The following is a 20,516-nucleotide window of genomic DNA, read 5'->3' on the forward strand; positions in this document are numbered from 1 at the left end:
GGATGATTTTAACAGCGGTATTTTGAATTATTTGTAAACGTTTCTTTGCCTTTTGAGTGATATTTAAAAATAGTGAATTGCAATAATCGAGCTTAGCAATGACAAATGCTAGGCAGATTACAAATGAACGTACATAAAATGAGACCTACAAAAAAAATACAAATTCAACTAAAAACACACTAAAATACAAACTCAGTTTAAAAAAAAAATAAATAAGAAGAACATAAGCATTGCCTCTGCCGGGTCAGACCAGGGGGTCCATCGTGCCAGCAGTCCGCTCCCGCGGCGGCCCCCCCAGGTCCATGACCTGTAAGTTCTCCACCACCTAAATGATTCTAGGATGATTCATCGTGGCCAGTTCATTGAGGCCGAATCGTTCCATTCTGAGTCTATCTATTCAGACTTTGGGGGAGTTACCGTATTTCACCAAAATTATATACAGGATGAGAAAGAACATATATTCATTTCAAAAAATACCCTTCACAAATGAAATTTCAATTTTCTTAGTCCAAGTTATCCAGAGGTGTAAATCCACCTGAACTTAAATCCTTTTTAGTTACTATCAAAGGGGCTGAGCCTCAGATCCCTGTGTTTTGTATGTGTTTTACAATCACACTAGAAAGGGAATTAACCTCACTGGCTCATGATCCCCTCCTGCCCTGTTGTTAATCAAAAACACTTATACAGTGGTACCTCGGTTTATGAGTGCACCGGTTTGCGAGTGTTTTGCAAGACGAGCAAAACATTTGCAAAATCAGTGCCTCGGAAACCGAGTATGGCTCGATTTACGAGCACCCCCCCCCCCCACAATCCGGCAGCCCCCCTGCCTCGAACCGGCACCCCCCCCACCATGATCCGATCCCCCCCCGCCACGATTGGGTACCCCCCTGCCACGATCCGACCCCCCCGCCACGATTGGGCACCCCCGCCACGATCCGACCCCCCCCGACACAATTGGGCACCCCCCCGCCGCTTCTTACCCTCATCTGGGCACTCTTGAAAATCGGCCTCCTCGTCTGCTGGGCCTTGAGCATCTGAGCATGCTCAAGGCCTGCGAGTTCATGTTCACATTCAGAACAAAGGACATGAGCATGCTCAGATGCTCAAGGTCCAGCAGACGAGGAGGCCGATTTTCAAGAGTGCCCAGATGAGAGTAAGAAGCGGCGGGGGGGGGGGGGGGTGCCCAATTGTGGTGGGGGGGGAGATGTCGGATTGTGTCGGGGGGGGGGTGCCCAATCGTGTCGGGGAGGGGTCGGACCGTGGCAGGGGGGGGTGCCGTTTCGAGGCAGGGCGAGTGCCGGATCGCAGGGGGGCCTTCGAGGGGAGCAATGCCGGTTCTTGGGGGGGGTGGGGGGGAACGCATCAAAGCGAGTTTCCATTATTTCCTATGGGGAAACTTGCTTTGATAAACGAGCATTTTGGATTACGAGCATGCTCCTGGAACGGATTATGCTCGTAATCCAAGGTACCACTGTAGTTCTTAAACTTATAGTTCTTAAAACAGGGACTTAACTTTTAGATCCCAGGCAGGTTTTGTTGAAAATAGGCAGTGAAAGTCGTTGTTACTCAATCTTTCCTGCTGTCTCTGCTAGTCCCTTCGCCAACGTTAAGCTAGCTGTCCGTTTTGCCCTCAGGCTGCGTCAGGGCTGTGGACCAGTATAATGTTGCGGCTCTATGATTCACAATCTCACCATGGCAGAGATCTCTTTTGAGAAGTTTTTTTTTTTTTAAGAGTTACCGTATTTCCCCATGTATAGGCCGCAGTTCTGTTCCATAAACACTGTGAGCTTGAGACTTCTCAACCTCCTCCCCCCACCCCTCATCCCTAGCATGGCATTCGAAAGACCATTGTTATGGCGGAGCAAAAGTTCGAGCATTGTGTCAAAGGACCGGTACGTTGTGAGGAGTCTGAACCAGTGTTAGGAGATGAGGAGCAGGATGGGATGATTCCGCGCGCGGCCGTTTCAGTGCGGCTGCGATGAAATGTCCTGCGATGAACTGGCCGCAATGAATCGTCCCATTCTGTACCAGCCCTATCCTCGTGAATTTTTGGAACTACAGCAGGTGCCGAGTTTCCTCCTCCGATTTATACCGCGTGTATGTTTGTGAAAAGACTCTTTCTGATGCCAAACCAGCAAATGAAACTGCCCGCTTGTAGACATTTTAGAAAGGGCTACGTCCAGCAGATTCTTTTCTAAGATACTACAAGAATTGAGTACGTCCTGACTGGAATGCCTCGATTCTGATCTGTGCGTTATGTTCTTTGTAAAATGATGCTCTGCATTTGGTAAACGCGTTCGCTCCAAGTCCACTGCCATGGAAAATACTTGTAAGCAACAGTTCAATCAGTTTTGCCTAATCGGTTTCAGAGACCGGCCGCTGAAACTATTCTAGATGGATACTTGATTCCTATTAAGGTTTTAACAGGCCTTTGATTGCCTGGTAACTGTTAAGCAAACAATCTGTGAGGCAGGATGCAATTTGCAGTCAAAATGTTTCAGAATTTTTCCTTTCTGAAAACAACAAATCGAGGGGGGGGGAGGGGATTCTATAAATGGCGGTCAAAAATGGGCTAAAAAAACGAGGTGCTGAGCGCTAATCTAAGAGCTCCTTTTACTAAACTGCGCTAGCGTTTTTAGTGCACGCTACGTTGCCATGCACGCTAATTCCACGCTATGCGCCAAAAGCTAACGCCAGCTCATTGGTGGTGTTGGCGTCTAGCGCGCGCTAAAACCACTAACGCAGCTTAGTAAAAGGAGCCCTAAGTTTCGGCACCAGACTTATGCTTGCTGAAATCTGGTGCAAAGAGGGAAGGGACTTGGGACTTGTATACTGCCTTTTTGTGGTTACGCAATCACATATATACAGGTACTTATCTTGAACCTGATGCAATGGAAAATTAAGTGACTTGCCCAGGGTCACAAGGAGCAGCCTTGGGATTTGATCCCATAACCGCTGGGTGTAGAGGCAGCAGCTCTACCACTAGGCCACTCCTCACACAAGCACCCAAGTTAGGCAATATTCTTCATGTGCACAATATTTTGTAATGCCTATGGCCATGCCCCCTTTTGAGTTACACGCTAGTGGAGTTAGGCATTACGCTTTACAGAATAGTGCACAGCCAGATGTGCATGCAAATTGTAAGGAACGCCAATTGTAGGGTCATGAAATGGTTAACTGTTGTTTAAAATATTGCTCTGGCCTACATAGCTGAAAACAGTGTACAATCTACTGACCTCATCTGCCTGAAATGTATGTCCCTACCTTACCACATTGTAAGCTAAATAGAGTTTGAGCCATGATGTACCCTGCCCTTCTGTACATGTAACATTTAGACATGTAAGATTTAGATAAGCAGAGAAATGAGCTAGTTCCCTATAGAACTATAAGTTGTAGCCCTGTAGTGCTGGCTTAGGACCAATAATAATTGTAGAAAAGTTAGAGAAATAACAAATGAGAAGTTGTAGTTTTTGCATGTATTAGTTTGCAGATGTTTAGTGAAAAGGGCATAAAAGTCCGTGCATTTCCTGATTCTAACACTCTAGTAAGCAGGCTGTTCACTACACTAGAGTCCGGCATGCTGTAATAAATCTTTTGTACTTTCTTCACGCCTCTGACTTTGTGTGTCCAAGTGACCTTTCACAATTAACTTCAGTGATTGGTTGTGAGCATCCAATTATTACATAGAAACATTAAGACAGATAAAGACCAAATGGCCCATCCAGTCTGCCCATCTGCAGTAACCATTATCTCTTCCTCTCTCTAAGAGATCCTACATGCCTATCCCAGGCTTTCTTGAATTCAGACACAGTCTCTGTCTCCACCACCTTTTCCAGAAGACGGTTCCATGCATCTACCACCCCCTAGCGTCCCTTCCATGCCAACTGCGTCACAGCCATTGTAAAGGAAACAATGGTTGGGGAGTGATTTTCACTCCCTTTGCTCCCTTGCACCCTCTGCAGCTACACCACCCACATAGCACTCATTAAAGGTTGGATTAACACCTCACACACGGTGAACCTGAAGGAGCTGATCCAGCCTGGGGCTCTGATGCTTTGTAGCCATGTGACTGATCTTATTTCTCTTAAAATGATAGGGCTACATCAAGTCAAGTTTCAAGTTTATTAAGATTTGATGAAACGCTAATCATAAATTATAAGCGTTTAACAATTAAAAAATTAAAATTAGGAACAATTAACATACTTGTTAATGACAAGACGTAACAAACATGTAAACAAGAGGATAGTGGGGGGGGGGGAGGGGAAATACAATTTAAAAAAGGCTAAAAACAAGAGGGCAATGGGAGAAATCATATCAATGTTAAACATTGATAATACAGAAATCGGCAAGGGTGGACCCAGTGATCATTTAGCATTCATAGGCATCTTTAAAGAAGAAACTTTTAAGGTTTATCTAAATTTTGCTCAGACCTTAAATGTGAAGGTAACGAGTTCCAAATTGTAGGGCCTATAGTTGCGAATAAAGAAGCCCTACGATAGATTTGCATCTCAAGGAGGCAGTGCATGCAAATCCATCTCAAATATATCCATTGTGGATATCCTGAAAACCCGACCTGCCTGTGGCTTTCGAGGACCGGAATTGCCTACCCCTGAGATGGACCATTGGCCTGACCCAGTATGGCTGCTCTTATGTTCTTATGACAGAAATTAGAGCTGAGTGCTGATGGCCAATTATGTAGCTCTACTGCAAACTTTATCGGGAAAACATTCCAGGCCAATACAGCATGCTAATCATATGCAAATCTGAAGTGTGCAAAGGTTGTGCACTAATCGGGGTAAGCCAAGCAGATGCAAATCCACAAAGTTCTGAGCCAAGGGCAGCTAGTATTTGGTGTATGTCCAATCACAATGAAAGTGTCAGCAGACATGCCGAAAATGTTATTTTAAAGATTATTATCAGGCTATTTACACGCAGAACATTCCAGTTTCCGTGCAGTATGTATTTTTTTTTTTTCTGCATAGAATCATCACCTCTCGTTCTGTCTTAAAGGTTGCAGCCACCATTATACTCACAGCAAAAAGAAATTAAAAAACTAGCCTTAAATCTTCTCATCTAACTCTTCTGTACCTCCTCAGACCTGCCATCCAGGTTCTGGCACTGTGCTCCTTAAGGACTTCCGTGCACTTCTCTGCGTTGAGGCATAATAACTAAAAACCTCATTATTCATTTTAATATGCCGTGCTCCAGTGCTATCCTGGAGAATTCACTTCTGCGTCGTGCACCCAGAAACATGCGCAGAGACCCCTTGGTAATCGGATGCTTCTGTCTGCAGTATCTTCCGAATCAGCCCTTCAGTCAGGTGGCAACCTATTCAGACAGCAAATTGTTCCTTAAATTTTGTTTTCTGATCTGTAGCAATACTACTATGCAAAGTAGGGAGAACGAAGAGTGAACATCAGTGGGTGTACATACAGCTACTTAAAATTCTCTTAAGTGGGTGGCAAATATGATGAACACCTTCCATCTCCACTGCAGTATCTGAGTTTGAGAAAAACACTGAAAAAAAAAAATATGTTGCTTCAAATAGTTTACCATCTCCAGTAGCGTACCAAGAGCAGGGCAGTCCGTCCCGGGTGCAGACAGTTGGGGGGTACTAGAGCATTCGTAGGGCTGCAGTCTACCTGTCAGCTCTGCTGTCTCCCACCCCTTCTGACATCAACTTCCTGTTCCGAGGTGGCACATCGGCTGCTTCATGCACCCTTCCATTGTTTGGAAAGGGGATGGGTGCTCTGCCTTGGGTTTTCATCCCGCCAGGTACACCACTGGTCATCTCTCTCGAAAAGCACCTTCAAGCTTTAACACTGGTCAGAAAGGCTAAAGAGCAAGGCCAATTATCTCTAATTACAGGGCTTTGGGATGGAAGGCAATTAAACAAAGCAAGTACTTTGATACAATGGAGGGAGCTATCAAATTGATAAATTCAGAGGTTCTTGGTAGGGTGAGTGAGGTTGAGGAGGAGCAGGTTAGGCAAGTGGAAAAGAGGTATCTCACTTGAAAATACCATGAAACTACTTGATGTGAAACAATTTCATGACCTTTGCATCTACCAATTCTGACTCATACCTTTAGAAGTTTTATAGATGTCGGACCATTAGAATTACTGAAATTCTTTTCCTCCGTTTACTGCAAGAATGAAGACCATTCTCAGCAACCAGACTGTTGACATTCCCGACAAGGTTGATATGACCTTGACGGGCCGCACAGTTATTGTGAAGGGTCCAATGGGAACGTTGCACAGAGACTTTAATCACATCAATGTGGAGCTCAGCCTTCTGGGAAAGAAGCGTAGGAAGCTCCGTGTGGATAAATGGTGGGGTAATAGGAAGGAGTTGGCCACAGTCTGTACGATTTGCAGCCTTGTGCAAAATATGATGAAGTCTGTGTATGCTCATTTTCCAATCAATGTAGTTATACAAGAGACTGGTTCACTCGTAGAAATCAGGAACTTTTTGGGTGAGAAGTATATCCGCAGAGTATGGATGAGACCAGATGTCGTCTGTTCATTGTCTCAAGCCCAGAAGGATGAACTGATTCTTGAAGGCAATGACAGTGAATTAGTATCAAATTCAGCTGCCTTGATCCAGCCAGCTACTACTGTCAAGAATAAGGACGTCAGAAATTTCTTGGATGGCATCTATGTCTCAGCAGGTTGAAGAATGAAGAGCAGGAGCTGTATCTTGAAACTTGCAGACATGAGACAAGATATTTGTGCATACTGATGGGACTTTATATATTACATTACATTACATTACATTACTGATTTCTATTCCGCCATTACCTTGCGATTCAAGGCAGATTACATCCAAACTAAAACAAGAATTACATTTCAACTTTGAAGTAATAGATTAAATGATAAGATAAAATTTTAAGGGAGAATTATGGGTTTTAGATAAGTCCTATATAAAACACCGCTCAGGTGTTAAATAAAATAAGTTTTGACATTTAAAAAAAAAATAATTACTGAAATTTTCTTTGTTAAGTGCTTTACTTGCAGTTTGTGTCTTTCTAGCTTGTTTAAACACAAGTATTCACAGATCATTTGTTTAGCATGGTCTTCGCACGTTCACCATTTTTATAATATAATTAAGTTTTTCACTTCACTCTGCATTTTGCATAGACTCAAATATTTTCTGTCTTCACATATTTATGATATTTATCACTTTTTTCACCAACTCATTTTTATTAGTGCCATTTACATCACTGTGTCCTTTATCACATGTCTTTCATACTCTTTGCATGTCAGATATCATTCACAGTCTCACATCTTATCACCACTACTATTCATAACTTACATGCATTCTTAATGTACCCCTCATTATTTATAGGACCCCTGAAGAAGACTTTTTGTCGAAACGCGGACCGTGTTGGGTCCTGTATCCCTAGCGGACTAGGTCCTTTAAGGCTCTTATGTGGATGGAATTATTTTATGTGGATGATTTCAGTGTACCTTTGGAACTTTGACACTTTCAAATAAAGTCCATTTAGAAACCCCTTTCCATTACAAATGCAAGCAGTGTCTCACTTCCAGCTCTCCACACAATTGTTTCCCACGTACTCACCTTTATAGGACCCCCAGGGACCCCTGAAGAAGACTTTTTGTCAAAACGCGGACCGTGTTGGGTCCTGTATCCCTAGCGGACTAGGTCTTTTAAGGCTCTTATGTGGATGATTTCAGTGTACCTTTGGAACTTTGACACTTTCAAATAAAGTCCATTTCGGAACATCGTCACTCCACAGAGGTTTTTTTGCTTTACTTGCAGTTCAGTCATCAAAAGAGATGTACAGTAATAATGCAGTAAATCACTTCTGGCAAACTATTCCCCACCCCACACACCTATTTTTACAAAGCTGTGTTAGTGGCTGCCACGGTGGTAACTGAGCTGAAGCCCTTAGGAATTTAAAGAGCTTTGGGACTTTTGACGCACAGCGGCTGCTAGCGTGGGGGGATGTTATAAGCAATATGGAGAAGAAGACATTTTCAATTAAATCTTTACCATTAGAATTAAAAAAAAATATTTAAAAAGGGACATTTTTCATGTTCAGTTTTAAAAAAATCCTGAGCTCTGTGCAATTACAGAGGTGAAGGATCACAATTATTCTGAGACGATATAGACCAAAAGAAAGGAGGTGAGACAGGGCTTGGCATGCTAAGGGTAGTCGTTATGAACGTGGACTACTTGTGAGTTGTACCACATATCGGTGTATTTTAGCCGTGCCTGTTGTACGCAATGACACCTACTTAACAATCACCCAGGGAAAATGTTAAATAACGTCTTAATGCAAGGGTGTCAAAGTCCCTCCTCGAGGGCCGCAATCCAGTCGGGTTTTCAGGATTTCCCCAATGAATATGCATGAGCTCTATTGGCATGCCATGAAAGCAGTGCATGCAAATAGATCTCATGCATATTCATTGGGGAAATCCTGAAAACCCGACTGGATTGCGGCCCTCGAGGAGGGACTTTGACACCCCTGTCTTAATGGTAGCCCACAATGATAACGAACTCCCTAAATACCTGCATATTTTTTTTTAGCACCAAGTTTGTAGAATCAATTACCTAGTTATATTTATTTTGAAGCAAATTTTAAAGCCTTTAAAGTTTTGTTAAATGCTCAATTTCATTTTTTAACTTAAAGAAACCCTCAATGTTTTTTCAATTAGCTTTTGGAATGGAGTTTTCAATTACTGAACATATTTATTATTATTATATTTAAATTGTTTGTATTATCTTGTTTGTGTTATGTCTGACTGTGTGTTTTAGGTCTTTCCTATATCTGATGGAGTTCTTTTCTTTTTTTTTTCTTATATATTTGGATTTTAATGTAAACCGCTGAGAAATGTTTTAAGTTTCGGCAGGATATCAAATGTTAATAAACATTGGTAAGAATCAGTTCTTGGAGAGTGTGGTGCAGTGGTTAAAGCTACAGCCTCAGCACCTTGAGGTTCTAGGTTCAAACCCACGCTTGCACCCTGGGCAAGTCACTTAATCCCCCCATTGTCCCAGGTACATTAGATAGATTGTGAGCCCACCAGGACAGACAGGGAAAATGCTTGAGTGCCTGAATAAATTCATGTAAACCATTCTAAGCTCCCCTAGGAGAACAGTATAGAAAATTGAACAAATAAATAAGATTCTTCACTTTATCTCTTCCAAGGCCTTATTTGTTTAGAACAGGGGTAGGCAATTCCTGTCATCGAGAGCCACAGGCAGGTCAGGTTTTCAGGATATCCACAATAAATATGCATGAGTTAGATTTGCATCTCAAGGAGGCAGTGCATGCAAATCCATCTCATACATATTCATGGTGGAGATCTTGAAAACCTGACCTGGCTCCGGCACTCGAGGACCGAAATTGCCTACCCCTGCTTTAGAACATAGACCAAAGGGCCTTGGCATTTAAAACTGCAGATACACAAGATGGCCTAGCTGCTTCTCTTGTTGTGTCAGGGGAGGGTAAATGGGTGGGGAGGGTAGAATGTTTGCCAGGGAGGATGGTGGAAGGAAGGGTTTGTTGACAAAGTTTTTAAGGGGAGGTTTTGGTGGGATTTCTGTTCTGAATGTTTATGTGAAGGGATAGTGACACACGTTTTGGGAAATTTTCCATCCCTTTCCCCCCCCTTGGGTGGCTGAGAGTGGGCGGTTATGGTTGGGGGGGATTTACTGAGAGGTGGGTGTGATAGGGATGGTGGCCGTAGACCAGTGGTTCCCAAACCCTGTCCTGGGGGACCCCCATCCAGTCGGGTTTTCAAGATATCCCTAATGAATATGCATGAGAGAGATTTGCATATAATGGAAGTGACAGGTATGCAAATCTCTCTCATGCATATTCATTAGGGATATCTTGAAAACCCGACTGGCTGGTTGGTGGTCCCCCAGGACAGGGTTTGGGAACCACTGCCGTAGACAATCTTAGATGTGGCATTGTGGGATGAAGGATTCAGAAAGCTGATGTGTGGCAAAGGGCCGGACGTCACCATAAGCCTTCAGAAGCAGTTGATCATATGTATGCTCATTTTGGCTAATTCAGAACCAACTAGTTAAAACTATACTTAGTTGGATGTGAGTGTTTTATGTTGTTTGGAGTAGAGAATGACACGGGGAAAAAATCTGTCCCCGTCACCGCCCCGTCACCGGCCCACCATCCTCTGCACCGCCCCGTCACCGCCGATCCCTTCACCGCCCCGTCACCGTCACCGCCATCCCTTTCACCGCCCCGTCACCGCCACTGCCATCCCATTCACCGCCCCGTCACCGTCCCCGCTGCATCCATATAAGCCTTTTTCCTTTCACTCCCTCCTTCCAATTTGAGCCGCGAACACTAGCGATCGCACGGTCCCCGCGGCCACTACCTGCCTGCCCGGTCGATCCTGGTGTTTGGCCGGCTCTCTCCCTTCTCCTCACCTTGGTTTGTGGGTTTTCTTTTTCGGCAACCTGCGCGCTTTCCCAGGGAGCCGCACACGCGCGGCTGCTCAGTGTTCGATCTTCTGCTCTGCTGCAACTTCCTGTTTCTGGTTGCGTCAGAGCAGAAGATCGAGGCTGAACAGCGGCGGGTGTGCGCGGCTCTCTGGTAGCGTGCGGGTCGCCGAGGAGGAGGATCTGTGGACTGGGGTGAGGAGAGGGGAGAGAGCTGGCTGGACACTGGAATCGATTGGGCGGGCGGGTGTGAGCTGCGGGGACCGCGCGATCCTTCATGTCTCATTGCGGGGGACAAGACCATTCACCGCCCCACGGGCGGTGAATGGCCTTGTCCCCGTCGCCGCAGCGACTGCTAGTTTTCTTCCCCGTTTTCGGCGGGTGACCCGCGGCTAAAATGTGGTGGCCGCGGGTAAACCGCCACCGTGTCATTCTCTAGTTTGGAGTTGGGGCTGAGTTGGTTGGTTTTAATAAAGCTGAGGCCCTGGTTTATGCCAGTTAATAATGTACTTCCTGTTAATGTATTCATTTTATTATTTATTTCGTACTCTAGACCGTTCTCCCCAAAGAGTTCAGAACAGGTTACAGGAGTTGTTGTTTGGGTGGGAATGTAGATGCCTACGAGGGGCCACTGAAAAGTTCTCATCCCGACCAACAAAGTTGGGGCAGTCTCCATTGAAGGCTATTTTTCGGATGGAACGAAAAAAGTGGCCAATCGCCGGACTAAGCGTATAGCCCTCGAAGGAGACTGCCCCAGCTTTGTTGGTTGGGCTGAGAACAGTTCAGCAGCTCCTCGTCTGCAACTGCCAATGTTACGGTTGTCTAATAATGATGTTGGCCAACTCTCAAATGTCAACTCGGGAGCGAAAATACCTTCCACTATGAATTCTCTTTTCCTAGTGTCAAACACTAATCTTTAATGTACAGCTGAGCAAACGCTACATTAAAAAAAAAAGTTTAAAAAGAAGAGAACAAAAATAAAGCTACCTCTGCGCAATAAAAATAGTTCATATTTAGCAAAACAACTTTTACTATGAAAGGAAATCGCTGGCTGCCTTAAACTGCTATTCGGCAATCTATACGGTTTGATAATACATAGTAACATAGTAGATGACGGCAGATAAAGACCCGAATGGTCTATCCAGTCTGCCCAACCTGATTCAATTTAAATTTTTAAAATTTTTAAATTTAATTTTTTCTTCTTAGCTATTTCTGGGCAAGAATCCAAAACTTTACCCGGTACTGTGCTTGGGTTCCAACTGCCGCAATCTCTGTTAAGACTTACTCCAGCCCATCTACACCCTCCCAGCCATTGAAGCCCTCCCCTGCCCATCCTCCACCAAACGGCCTTATACAGACACAGACCGTACAAGTCTGCCCAGTACTGGCCTTAGTTCAATATTTAATATTATTTTCTGATTCTAGATCTTCTGTGTTCATCCCACGCTTCTTTGAACTCAGTCACAGTTTTACTCTCCACCACCTCTCTCTGGAGCGCATTCCAGGCATCCACCTCCCTCTCCGTAAAGTAAAATTTCCTAACATTGCCTTTGAATCTACCACCCCTCAACCTCAAATTATGTCCTCTGGTTTTACCATTTTCCTTTCTCTGGAAAAGATTTTGTTCTACGTTAATACTCTTCAAGTATTTGAACGTCTGAATCATATCTCCCCTGTCTCTCCTTTCCTCTGTCATGAAGCAGCATTTTCCGATAATGTTGGGCCAATCTAAAATTATGAAGCTGGAAGGAAAAGGGCACAAATTCACAACCTATTAAAAATAGCATCCTAGCATTGGCATTTGCACTCCATTTTCCCAACGTCTCTCAAAACAGTCGCATCTAATAACTCAGACAACTATGCATGCGGCAGAATAACTGGCCTCAGCTTTACTAACCTCGGCATTAAATTCCTATTTCCAGTCATTACCCTCAACTGTAACGGCGTGAGTCAGTCACATTTCCCACATGTAGAAACAAAGCAAGATAACGGCAGTTGGTCGGTGGAGCTAACTGGTTGTCACCTGAACAATTGCTGTAACTCTAATGGCAAGGTTGACAGCAATGCGAAACCCTGCCCTTGTCCCTGAGGGTTCATGGCAGCCCTATGGATCCCTCCATTTCAAATACACATGCTAAACCCGCACAACGTACCAAATTCAATGAAGAATGGCTACTGAATTTCTGCTGTGACAATACCGTTCCTCTCCTCTACAGCATCCCTCGTTGGGGGGGGGGGGAGGGGGAACAGGGAGGGCGGGAGGGTTGGGTCTTCACAACTGTTCAGGCTCTTTCAACTCTCACTCAGTCCACTCAGCAGAGGAGAGTGTGGAATAGTGGTTAAAGCTACAGCCTTAGCACCCTGACGTTGTGAGTTCAAATCCTGCATTTGCCTCTGTGACCCTGGGCAAGTCACGTAATCCTCCACTGCTTCAGTGCTTAATCCCCCCCCCCCCCGATATCTCTTCCCTCAACCTCTCCTCTCTTCCCGTAATATTCCCCTATAACTCATCAAAGCTTCCAGCATCCACTACGTAACTTCTCTGAAACGTAATCCTTATTCTTCTACCTATCTTTTAATCCCTCCTCACGACTCTATTACGTAACCAGCTCCTTAAATTGTAATTTTTCCTGGAAATGTCCAGTCATCTTTTGATGTAATCCGCCTTGAACTGCAAGGTACAGGCGGAATAGAAATCAGTAATGTAATGTAATGACATGATAGAGACCTACAAGATCATGAAGGGCATAGAGAAAGTAGAGAGGGATAGATTCTTCAAACTTTCAAAACATAGAACAAGAGGGCATTTGGAAAAATTGGAAGGGGATAGATTCAAAACAAATGCTAGGAAGTTTTTCTTTATCCAGCGTGTGGTGGACACCTGGAATGCACTTCCAGAGGACGTAATAGGACAGAGTACGGTACTGGAGTTCAAGAAAGGATTGGACAATTTCCTGCTGAAGAAAGGGATAGAGGGGTATAGATAGGGGGCTACTGCACAGGTCCTGGACCTGTTGGGCCGCCGCGTGAGCGGGCTGCTGGGCACAATGGACCTCGGATCTGACCCAGTGGAGGCATTGCTTATGTTCTTATGTGAGCCCACCAGGACAGATAGGGAAAATACTTGAAGTACCTGTATGTAAACCACTTTGAGTGTGGTTGTTTACTTCAGAAAGGCAGTATACAAGTCATTTTCCCTTCACAGCCCGAGTTCTGATTGGTGCACTGCATAGAAGGGGTTCTTCAGACTAAGACAATTAAGATCGGTTAGATCAGCTCTGACCCAAGACAACTTTAGGTTGGTGGCACAAGCTGTCTTGTTGCTCTTCCTGGACTACTGCAACTCTCTCTACTACGGTATTACAGAGAAAAAACAGAAGCGACTGCAACTGCTCCAAAACGCAGTGGCAAACCTGTTTTTTGTTGATCCAATTGCTTTGAGAGTCCCTTACTGCTAGAACTACACTGGTTACCTGTCTAAAAAACAAATTCACTTCAAGTTAGCTTGTATGATCCACAAGGCCATCTGTGGAGAAAGCTCCAGCAGCCTAGAGACCTGTATTCCAGTCTCACACAACGATTTAAGATACCTTTCCCATCTTCTCAACGAATGCGCTGGAATAAGATGTTTAACTCCACTTTCGAGTTCCTTGGACCATACATCTGGAACAGTCTACCAGCTCATCTGCGGCAAATTCCCACACATTGTCTTTTCAGGAAAAGACTGACGACATACCTATGCTGCCAGCGTAAGCTTTGGAAGCATAGTAATACTGAAGGTATTTTTAAACATATGCAGGGGAGGGACAAGAATGGAAATATTTAGGATAAAAACAAAAGTGGTGTAACTTTAAATTTGATTTTTAAATGATCGTAGAAAAGAAGCAGGTGTATCTTTCTGAAAATAGACGTTCCTGTTGGCACAACAGTTGGGAGTGGTTTGTGGAAAATGTTATGGTGCGATGTAACTGTGTCCCAGCTTTTGCCTTTTCTGTGGAAGGCTACGACGCACATCGGATCAAAAACAAATGATACTACCGGTGGTTAAAATGTTGTGATTGCAAACAGAAAAGGTCAGAAGTGGGCATTAACCATTCATACTTATGAAGTGCTAAATGAGAGCAGCTCAGCATGGATCCAGGAGGAGGGCTAATCCCAGTTAAGCTGCAGAGAATCTCCTGATGGATTTTGTGTCATTAACAAAGGATAGATCAGGACCTTCTCTGCCCTCTTTATGGAAGTAAAATCCCTTTAGTTCTAAGGACCAGAGCGGTGCTAAAAGGTCTCCATTCTGGAAGGAGTTAATGGAAATCACTCGCGACTGACACCATCTGCTTGAGAGCTGAGAACGTGAGACAGACATTGGCATGTGAGGAGCTGGCAAGATAAATGCTCCGATGCTCATAGAAATTGAATGAGTGTTGGAGCATTTACCTCGCTAGTCTGAGGTAAGAAGCTCTTCTGTAGTTTAGAAAAAGGAGCCCTAAGGGGCTTGTTAGGGGTTGGGCTGAAAACTTTTCTGCACCCCCTCGAAGCGTGAAAAGTTTCAGTGTCTGGTAACCAGAGCTGAGAGAGTGATGTCATAATGCCTCATTCCACCAATAACAGCCAACCTCAACAGTGATGTCACAATGGCTTGATTGTCCTATACTTGGCTCACATTTATTACCTACTAGGGGCTGCTGAAAAGTTCTCAGCCCAACCAACCAACTTCCTAAATTCTGAGCGATATTGCTGGGTCTCTTCTCCCTCAAACAGAGGAGATTGAGAGGGGACATGATCGAAACATTCAAGATACTGAAGGGAATAGACTTAGTAGATAAAGACAGGTTGTTCACCCTCTCCAAGGTAGGGAGAACGAGAGGGCGCTCGCTGAAGTTGAAAGGGGATAGATTCCGTACAAACGTAAGGAAGTTCTTCTTCCCCCAGAGAGTGGTGGAAAACTGGGACGCTCTTCTGGAGTCTGTCATAGGGGAAAACACCCTCCAGGGATTCAAGACAAAGTTAGACAAGTTCCTACTGAACAAGGACGTACGCTGGTAGGGCTAGTCTCAGTTAGGGCGCTGGTCTTTGACCAAAAGGGCCGCCGCGTGAGCGGACTGCTGGGCACGATGGACCACTGATCTGACCCAGCCGCGGCATCTCTTATGTTCTTACTGTAGCCGCGTCCGCCTCGTGTGATGCCAGCTCGAGAAGGGCGACCTCCCTTCCGCTCCCCTAGTTTATTCCCCCCCCTCCTCCATGCCGATTGGCCCAAAGCTTTGGCCGATTTGTACTCGCTCCTCCCTATGCGGTTCGGAGCTTGTTTTGTTCTTATGTTCTGACTGTAGCTGAAAAGAGTGTTTTTTTTTATTGTGTTAAGTGACAAGTTGCAGAAACGAAACTCTATGGGCTCCTTTTACGAAGGATTAGCCGAAAAACTAGAAACAGAGAAATAGACGGCAGATAAGGGCCACGGCCCATCTAGTCTGCCCACCCTAATGACCCTCCCCTACCTTTGCCTAGTGAATAGAGCCCACGTGTCGATCCCATTTGGCCTTAAAATCAGGCACGCTGCTGGCCTCAATCACCTGCAGTGGAAGATTATTCCAGCGATCAACCACCCTTTCAGTGAAAAAGAATTTCCTGGTGTCACCTCGTAGTTTCCCGCCTCTGATTTTCCACGGATGCCCTCTTGTTGCCGTGGGTCCCTTGAAAAAGAAGATATCTTCTTCCGCTACGATGCGGCCCGTGAGATACTTGAACGTCTCGATCATGTCCCCCCTCTCTCTGCGCTCCTCAAGCGAGTATAGCTGCAGTTTGTCTAACCTTTCTTCGTATGGGAGATCTTTGAGTCCCGAGACCATCCGGGTGGCCATTCTCTGAACCGACTCCAATCTCAGCACATCTTTGCGATAATGTGGTCTCCAGAATTGCACACAGTATTCCAGGTGGGGCCTCACCATGGATCTATACAATGGCATAATCACTTCCGGCTTACGGCTGACGAAACCCCTGCGTATGCAACCTAGGATCTGTCTTGCCTTGGATGAGGCCTGCTCTACCTGACTGGCAGCCTTCATGTCCTCACTGACGATCACCCCCAAGTCCCGTTCTGCTACCGTTCTTGTTAGGATCTCACCATTAAGAGTATAAGTCTTGTATGGATTATGGTTGCCTAGGTGCATGACTTTGCATTTTTTGGCATTGAAGCTGAGTTGCCTGCTCAAGAGGAGCCAGTAGTGGCTAGCGTGCGCTATTCCGCACGTTAAGGCCCTAACGCACCTTCGTAAAAGGAGCCCTATTTCAGATCATTGATTGAACCATCTCCACATCATTGTCATCTTGGTTGGGCTGAGAACTTTTCAACCCCCCCCCTCGTAGTATTTATGAACCATACCAGCATTTGTGTGAGTGTACGCATATGTGTACAGACGCTAATATTCTAAACACTTATGCATGTAATGTGCCTTTAAATGTGATTGCCTAGGTTACAGAATTGCCCTTCACATGGGTTATACTATCTTCCTACCTTTTAAGCTGTCCACCTTATAATCCTTGCTCGTATTTTTTTTTTTTTTTAGAAAAGTGGATGTAATCTATGCACACAACAAGGTCGGCCCAATGAAGCAGAGCTGCTATTATCTTTCCTTAAATGACTGTTACATTACATGCACAATTTAATATTGGTAATTCTGTGGAGATAACATAGAGGGAACTGATCCAGGTTATGAATGTGGATATGATATAAAGTCCATAAAGTAGTGTTTAAGTTTTTGACTGAATCCAAAATAAGCAGTTAGAGCTCCAGCCTTGGGACCCGGGTTGGCCGCTGTTGGAAACAGGATACTGGGCTTGAAGGACCTTCGGTCTGTCAACTCTTATGTTCTTATGTGAGCCAAGTATAGGACAATGAAGCCATTGTGACATCACTGATGAGATTGGCTCTTAGGTATTGGTGAAATGAGGCATTATGACATCACAATCTCAGCTCTGGAATGTTGCTACTCTGTGGGTTTCTGCCAGGTGCTTGGGACCTGGGTTGGCCCTCAGTGTCTGGTGAGATTGTGATGTCATAATGCCTCATTCCACCAATAACAGCCAACCTCAACAGTGATGTCACAATGGCTTGACTTTTATTACCTACCAGAACATGTCTTTACAAGGAAGTTGTCAAAATACATCTGCAATTATTCTAATTTCTAGTCATCACTCTCATTGTAAAACTTCAACTTATCTTTCTGTTTCTTTAAGTTATATATAGTTGTTGTTCCCACACTATATTCTTTGGTCAGCCGTTGTACGGGTAGACCATGCTCAAGCTTCTTCAATACCTCAACCTTCTGTGATATTAACAGAAATAAATGCTTCCTTTTCTGCTTCTCACTGCTCTGAGTGGAATCTGCAGCTCTCTACCACTTTTCCAGCCCTCTGTTCTGACTTGCGCAGAGAAAAGGCGAAACACACGCACCGGCATTGGTTTCTGCAAGTGTCACATCTGGGAAATTGACTACTGGTTGGTGTCAAATTTTGCTTTTCAGATCTTTTCAGCTTTTGGAATTTCAGATAAAGGATCTTGTACCTATTTTGTTTCCACAAAAATAAGCCCTAACCCCAAAATAAGCTCTAGTTAAGATCGACCCCGCAGCCCCCCACTGAATATCCCTAACACTTCCCAACTCCATCCCTAGTTAAAAAAAAAAAAAAAAAAATACAGGCTTCCACTATTTCTAGGCTCCCCATCCCCCTGTGTAGCAGAACCCCACCGACCCTTCCACCGTGAGGCTGACATACCTCAGAGGCATCCAAAAACAGTGGCAGTGCTCTGAACAGGCTGCTTCATGGCCTTCCCCATAGGGGTGTTCTGAGTGCCGCCGCTGTTTTTGGATGCTTCCGAGGTATGTCAGTCTCATGGTGGGAGGGTTGGTGGGGTCCTGCAACACAGGGGGATGGGAGGGAAGGATAGAAAGATGCTGCACAAGGGGATGGGTGAGAGGGGAGGACAGATGCTGCACATGAGGGGAGGGGGGGAGGAAGAATTGGGGTGGAGGAGAGGAAGGGAGAGATTATTGTACAAGAAAAAAAAAAATGACATCCTCCCAAAATAAGCCTAATTCAGTTTTTGGAACTAAAGTTAATATAAGACCCTGTCTTATTTTCAGGGAAACACAGTGTATATGCAAATAGTATGTACTTGTCGACGAACGACATTCATTTCAGATGAAAGCCCATAGCTGTACACCCGTTGTAGGCATGAAAATATCACATATTCAGAAATAAAACAGATATAAAGTTGACACGAGCTTCCCGGGAAGGCCTTGATGTCTACTTATAAAACCACCCGTAATGTAATCTTTCCTCCTTTTTTTTTTATCCTCAATAAATTTGCTTTGAAAAATGTTGACCTTTATTTTTTCTGCCATACGTTTATAAATATTAAAATTCTTTTTCTCTCCCTCCTACCTATCCACCTCCTATTTCTCTCCCCTCTTACCTCTCTTTGCAATCGCCTTGAGCCTGTATAGGTATGAGCAACGCACAAATAGAAAATTAGATTAGATTTATTGCCCATCTTGCAGTAGAAGATAGGCACATATGCAACAATTTAACTACCTCAAACAGGAGTTATGTACACATGCAAACTTAGCTTGTTGTTTTCAAAGCACAGTCTCCCCATCCGTTTATTCAATAAATATCTTTCTATCTCTCTGTTTCTGAACGGTAACGTCATATAGAGGCAGGGAATCTGGCAGATAGTTGGCATGCATGGCAATATAGAGGAGTATTATGTCCTAATAAATTCACCTTTGGGTTCATGTATGAACAGCAGGTGGCGCTGCTGTGTGAAAAGGGAACCAGCTTGTGAAAAGGCCACCTATTCACTGGATTTCTCTTGACTTCGTACAATACATTCAAGCCACTGCAGCCTCTGTTTTTTAAGTCTGAATTTAATTGCATTGTTCTATGGATTTTATTTTCCCTCTTGGAAACCGATTGTGACAGTCTCCTACTGTATATTATTTGTGCCAGTGAAAAGGAGAGGCTCAAGTTTACCTTCAAACACTGAGAATAATATGGGAGTATTAATTACAAATTTTGTGATGGGTACTACCTTTTCTTTTCTTTCTTTTTAATATCATCTTTATTAAGGAGTCAACGGAGAACATAGGAAATCCTAGTAGAGCAGCACAGAGGTGTTGTAGACAATGGGGTCTAATAGGTTTTAGGGGCCTCACCATGACCTATAAGGGAGTTTTAGTGAGATGTTTATATGGCACCCTTTTTGTGAAGTTCGCAGCAGTACCCTGTAAGGTGCCCCACTACTCTGTTGCCATGTCTGGGTGGCCAGTCCATCACTTTTCTGGCCCATCCCACATCCAAAAGGTCTTGTTCTAGGCGTTTTTGACTTAGACAAATTTTTGGACGAGAATGGGGTATAAAGATAGACAACTTAGCGGTCTGCCGATCAAACGGCTGGCTGGTATAATTAGACGATCTTCCAAAAAAAGGAAATATTTTGGACGTATTTTTCGGGAATGGACTTTAGACACTGCCATCTCTGGGTGACTAGCGATTTAGGCCTATACCGGACTTAGACGTATCTTTTGATTTTGCCCCCCCCCCCCCCCACGTGATCTCAGTGACTTTATTTTAGGCTGCTCTGCTCATTTAGCAAAGGCAGTTTATTTATAAAAGATTTCTTAACCGTCCATAACTAGGCGGTTTTACAAAAAAAAAACACAAAACAAACAAACCGAATGTTATACAAACAATAAATACAGCAATTCCTTCATATCAGCCATTATTACCGATTATCTGTCCTTATTACCGATTATTACACTGGTTACCAGTAAAAGCACGAGTAATGTTTAAATTTTCATGTTTTTGTTTCAAGTTGGTTTGGGGATTGGCCCCTACCTACTTGTTATCTCATTTCGTGCTATATAACCCCATGAGGGTAACCAGGAATTGAAACTTATTTGCATACCTGAATATTTTAGGCTGTAAAGTTAGGCCTTTCTTAGACAGAATGCTTTCATTTCAAGCAAGTAAACAACAGTCCTGGTTGGGTAATTATATTAATGGAGCCATGTTGTCGTACGG

General features: G+C 44.2%; 2 protein-coding genes across 5 annotated transcripts in view; both read left to right on the top strand.

Moving 5' to 3' along the window:
* The window catches only part of NTRK3 (neurotrophic receptor tyrosine kinase 3), a 1,004,345-nt gene that overhangs the window by 289,423 nt on the left and 694,406 nt on the right, over positions 1-20,516 (top strand). The window lies entirely within an intron of this gene.
* On the top strand, positions 6,141-6,674 carry LOC117348158 (60S ribosomal protein L9-like). Its single transcript, XM_033919860.1, has one exon. The coding sequence runs from the start codon at positions 6,153-6,155 to the stop codon at positions 6,672-6,674; it is 522 nt and encodes a 173-aa protein (XP_033775751.1). The 5' UTR covers positions 6,141-6,152.

The sequence above is a fragment of the Geotrypetes seraphini genome, chromosome 14 (genome assembly GCF_902459505.1).
Source record: "Geotrypetes seraphini chromosome 14, aGeoSer1.1, whole genome shotgun sequence".
Taxonomy (NCBI): Eukaryota; Metazoa; Chordata; class Amphibia; order Gymnophiona; family Dermophiidae; genus Geotrypetes; species Geotrypetes seraphini.

Coding starts and splice junctions, on each gene's coding strand:
- LOC117348158 (XM_033919860.1), top strand. CDS start 6,153: ATGAAGACCATTCTCAGCAACCAGACTGTTGACATTCCCGACAAGGTT.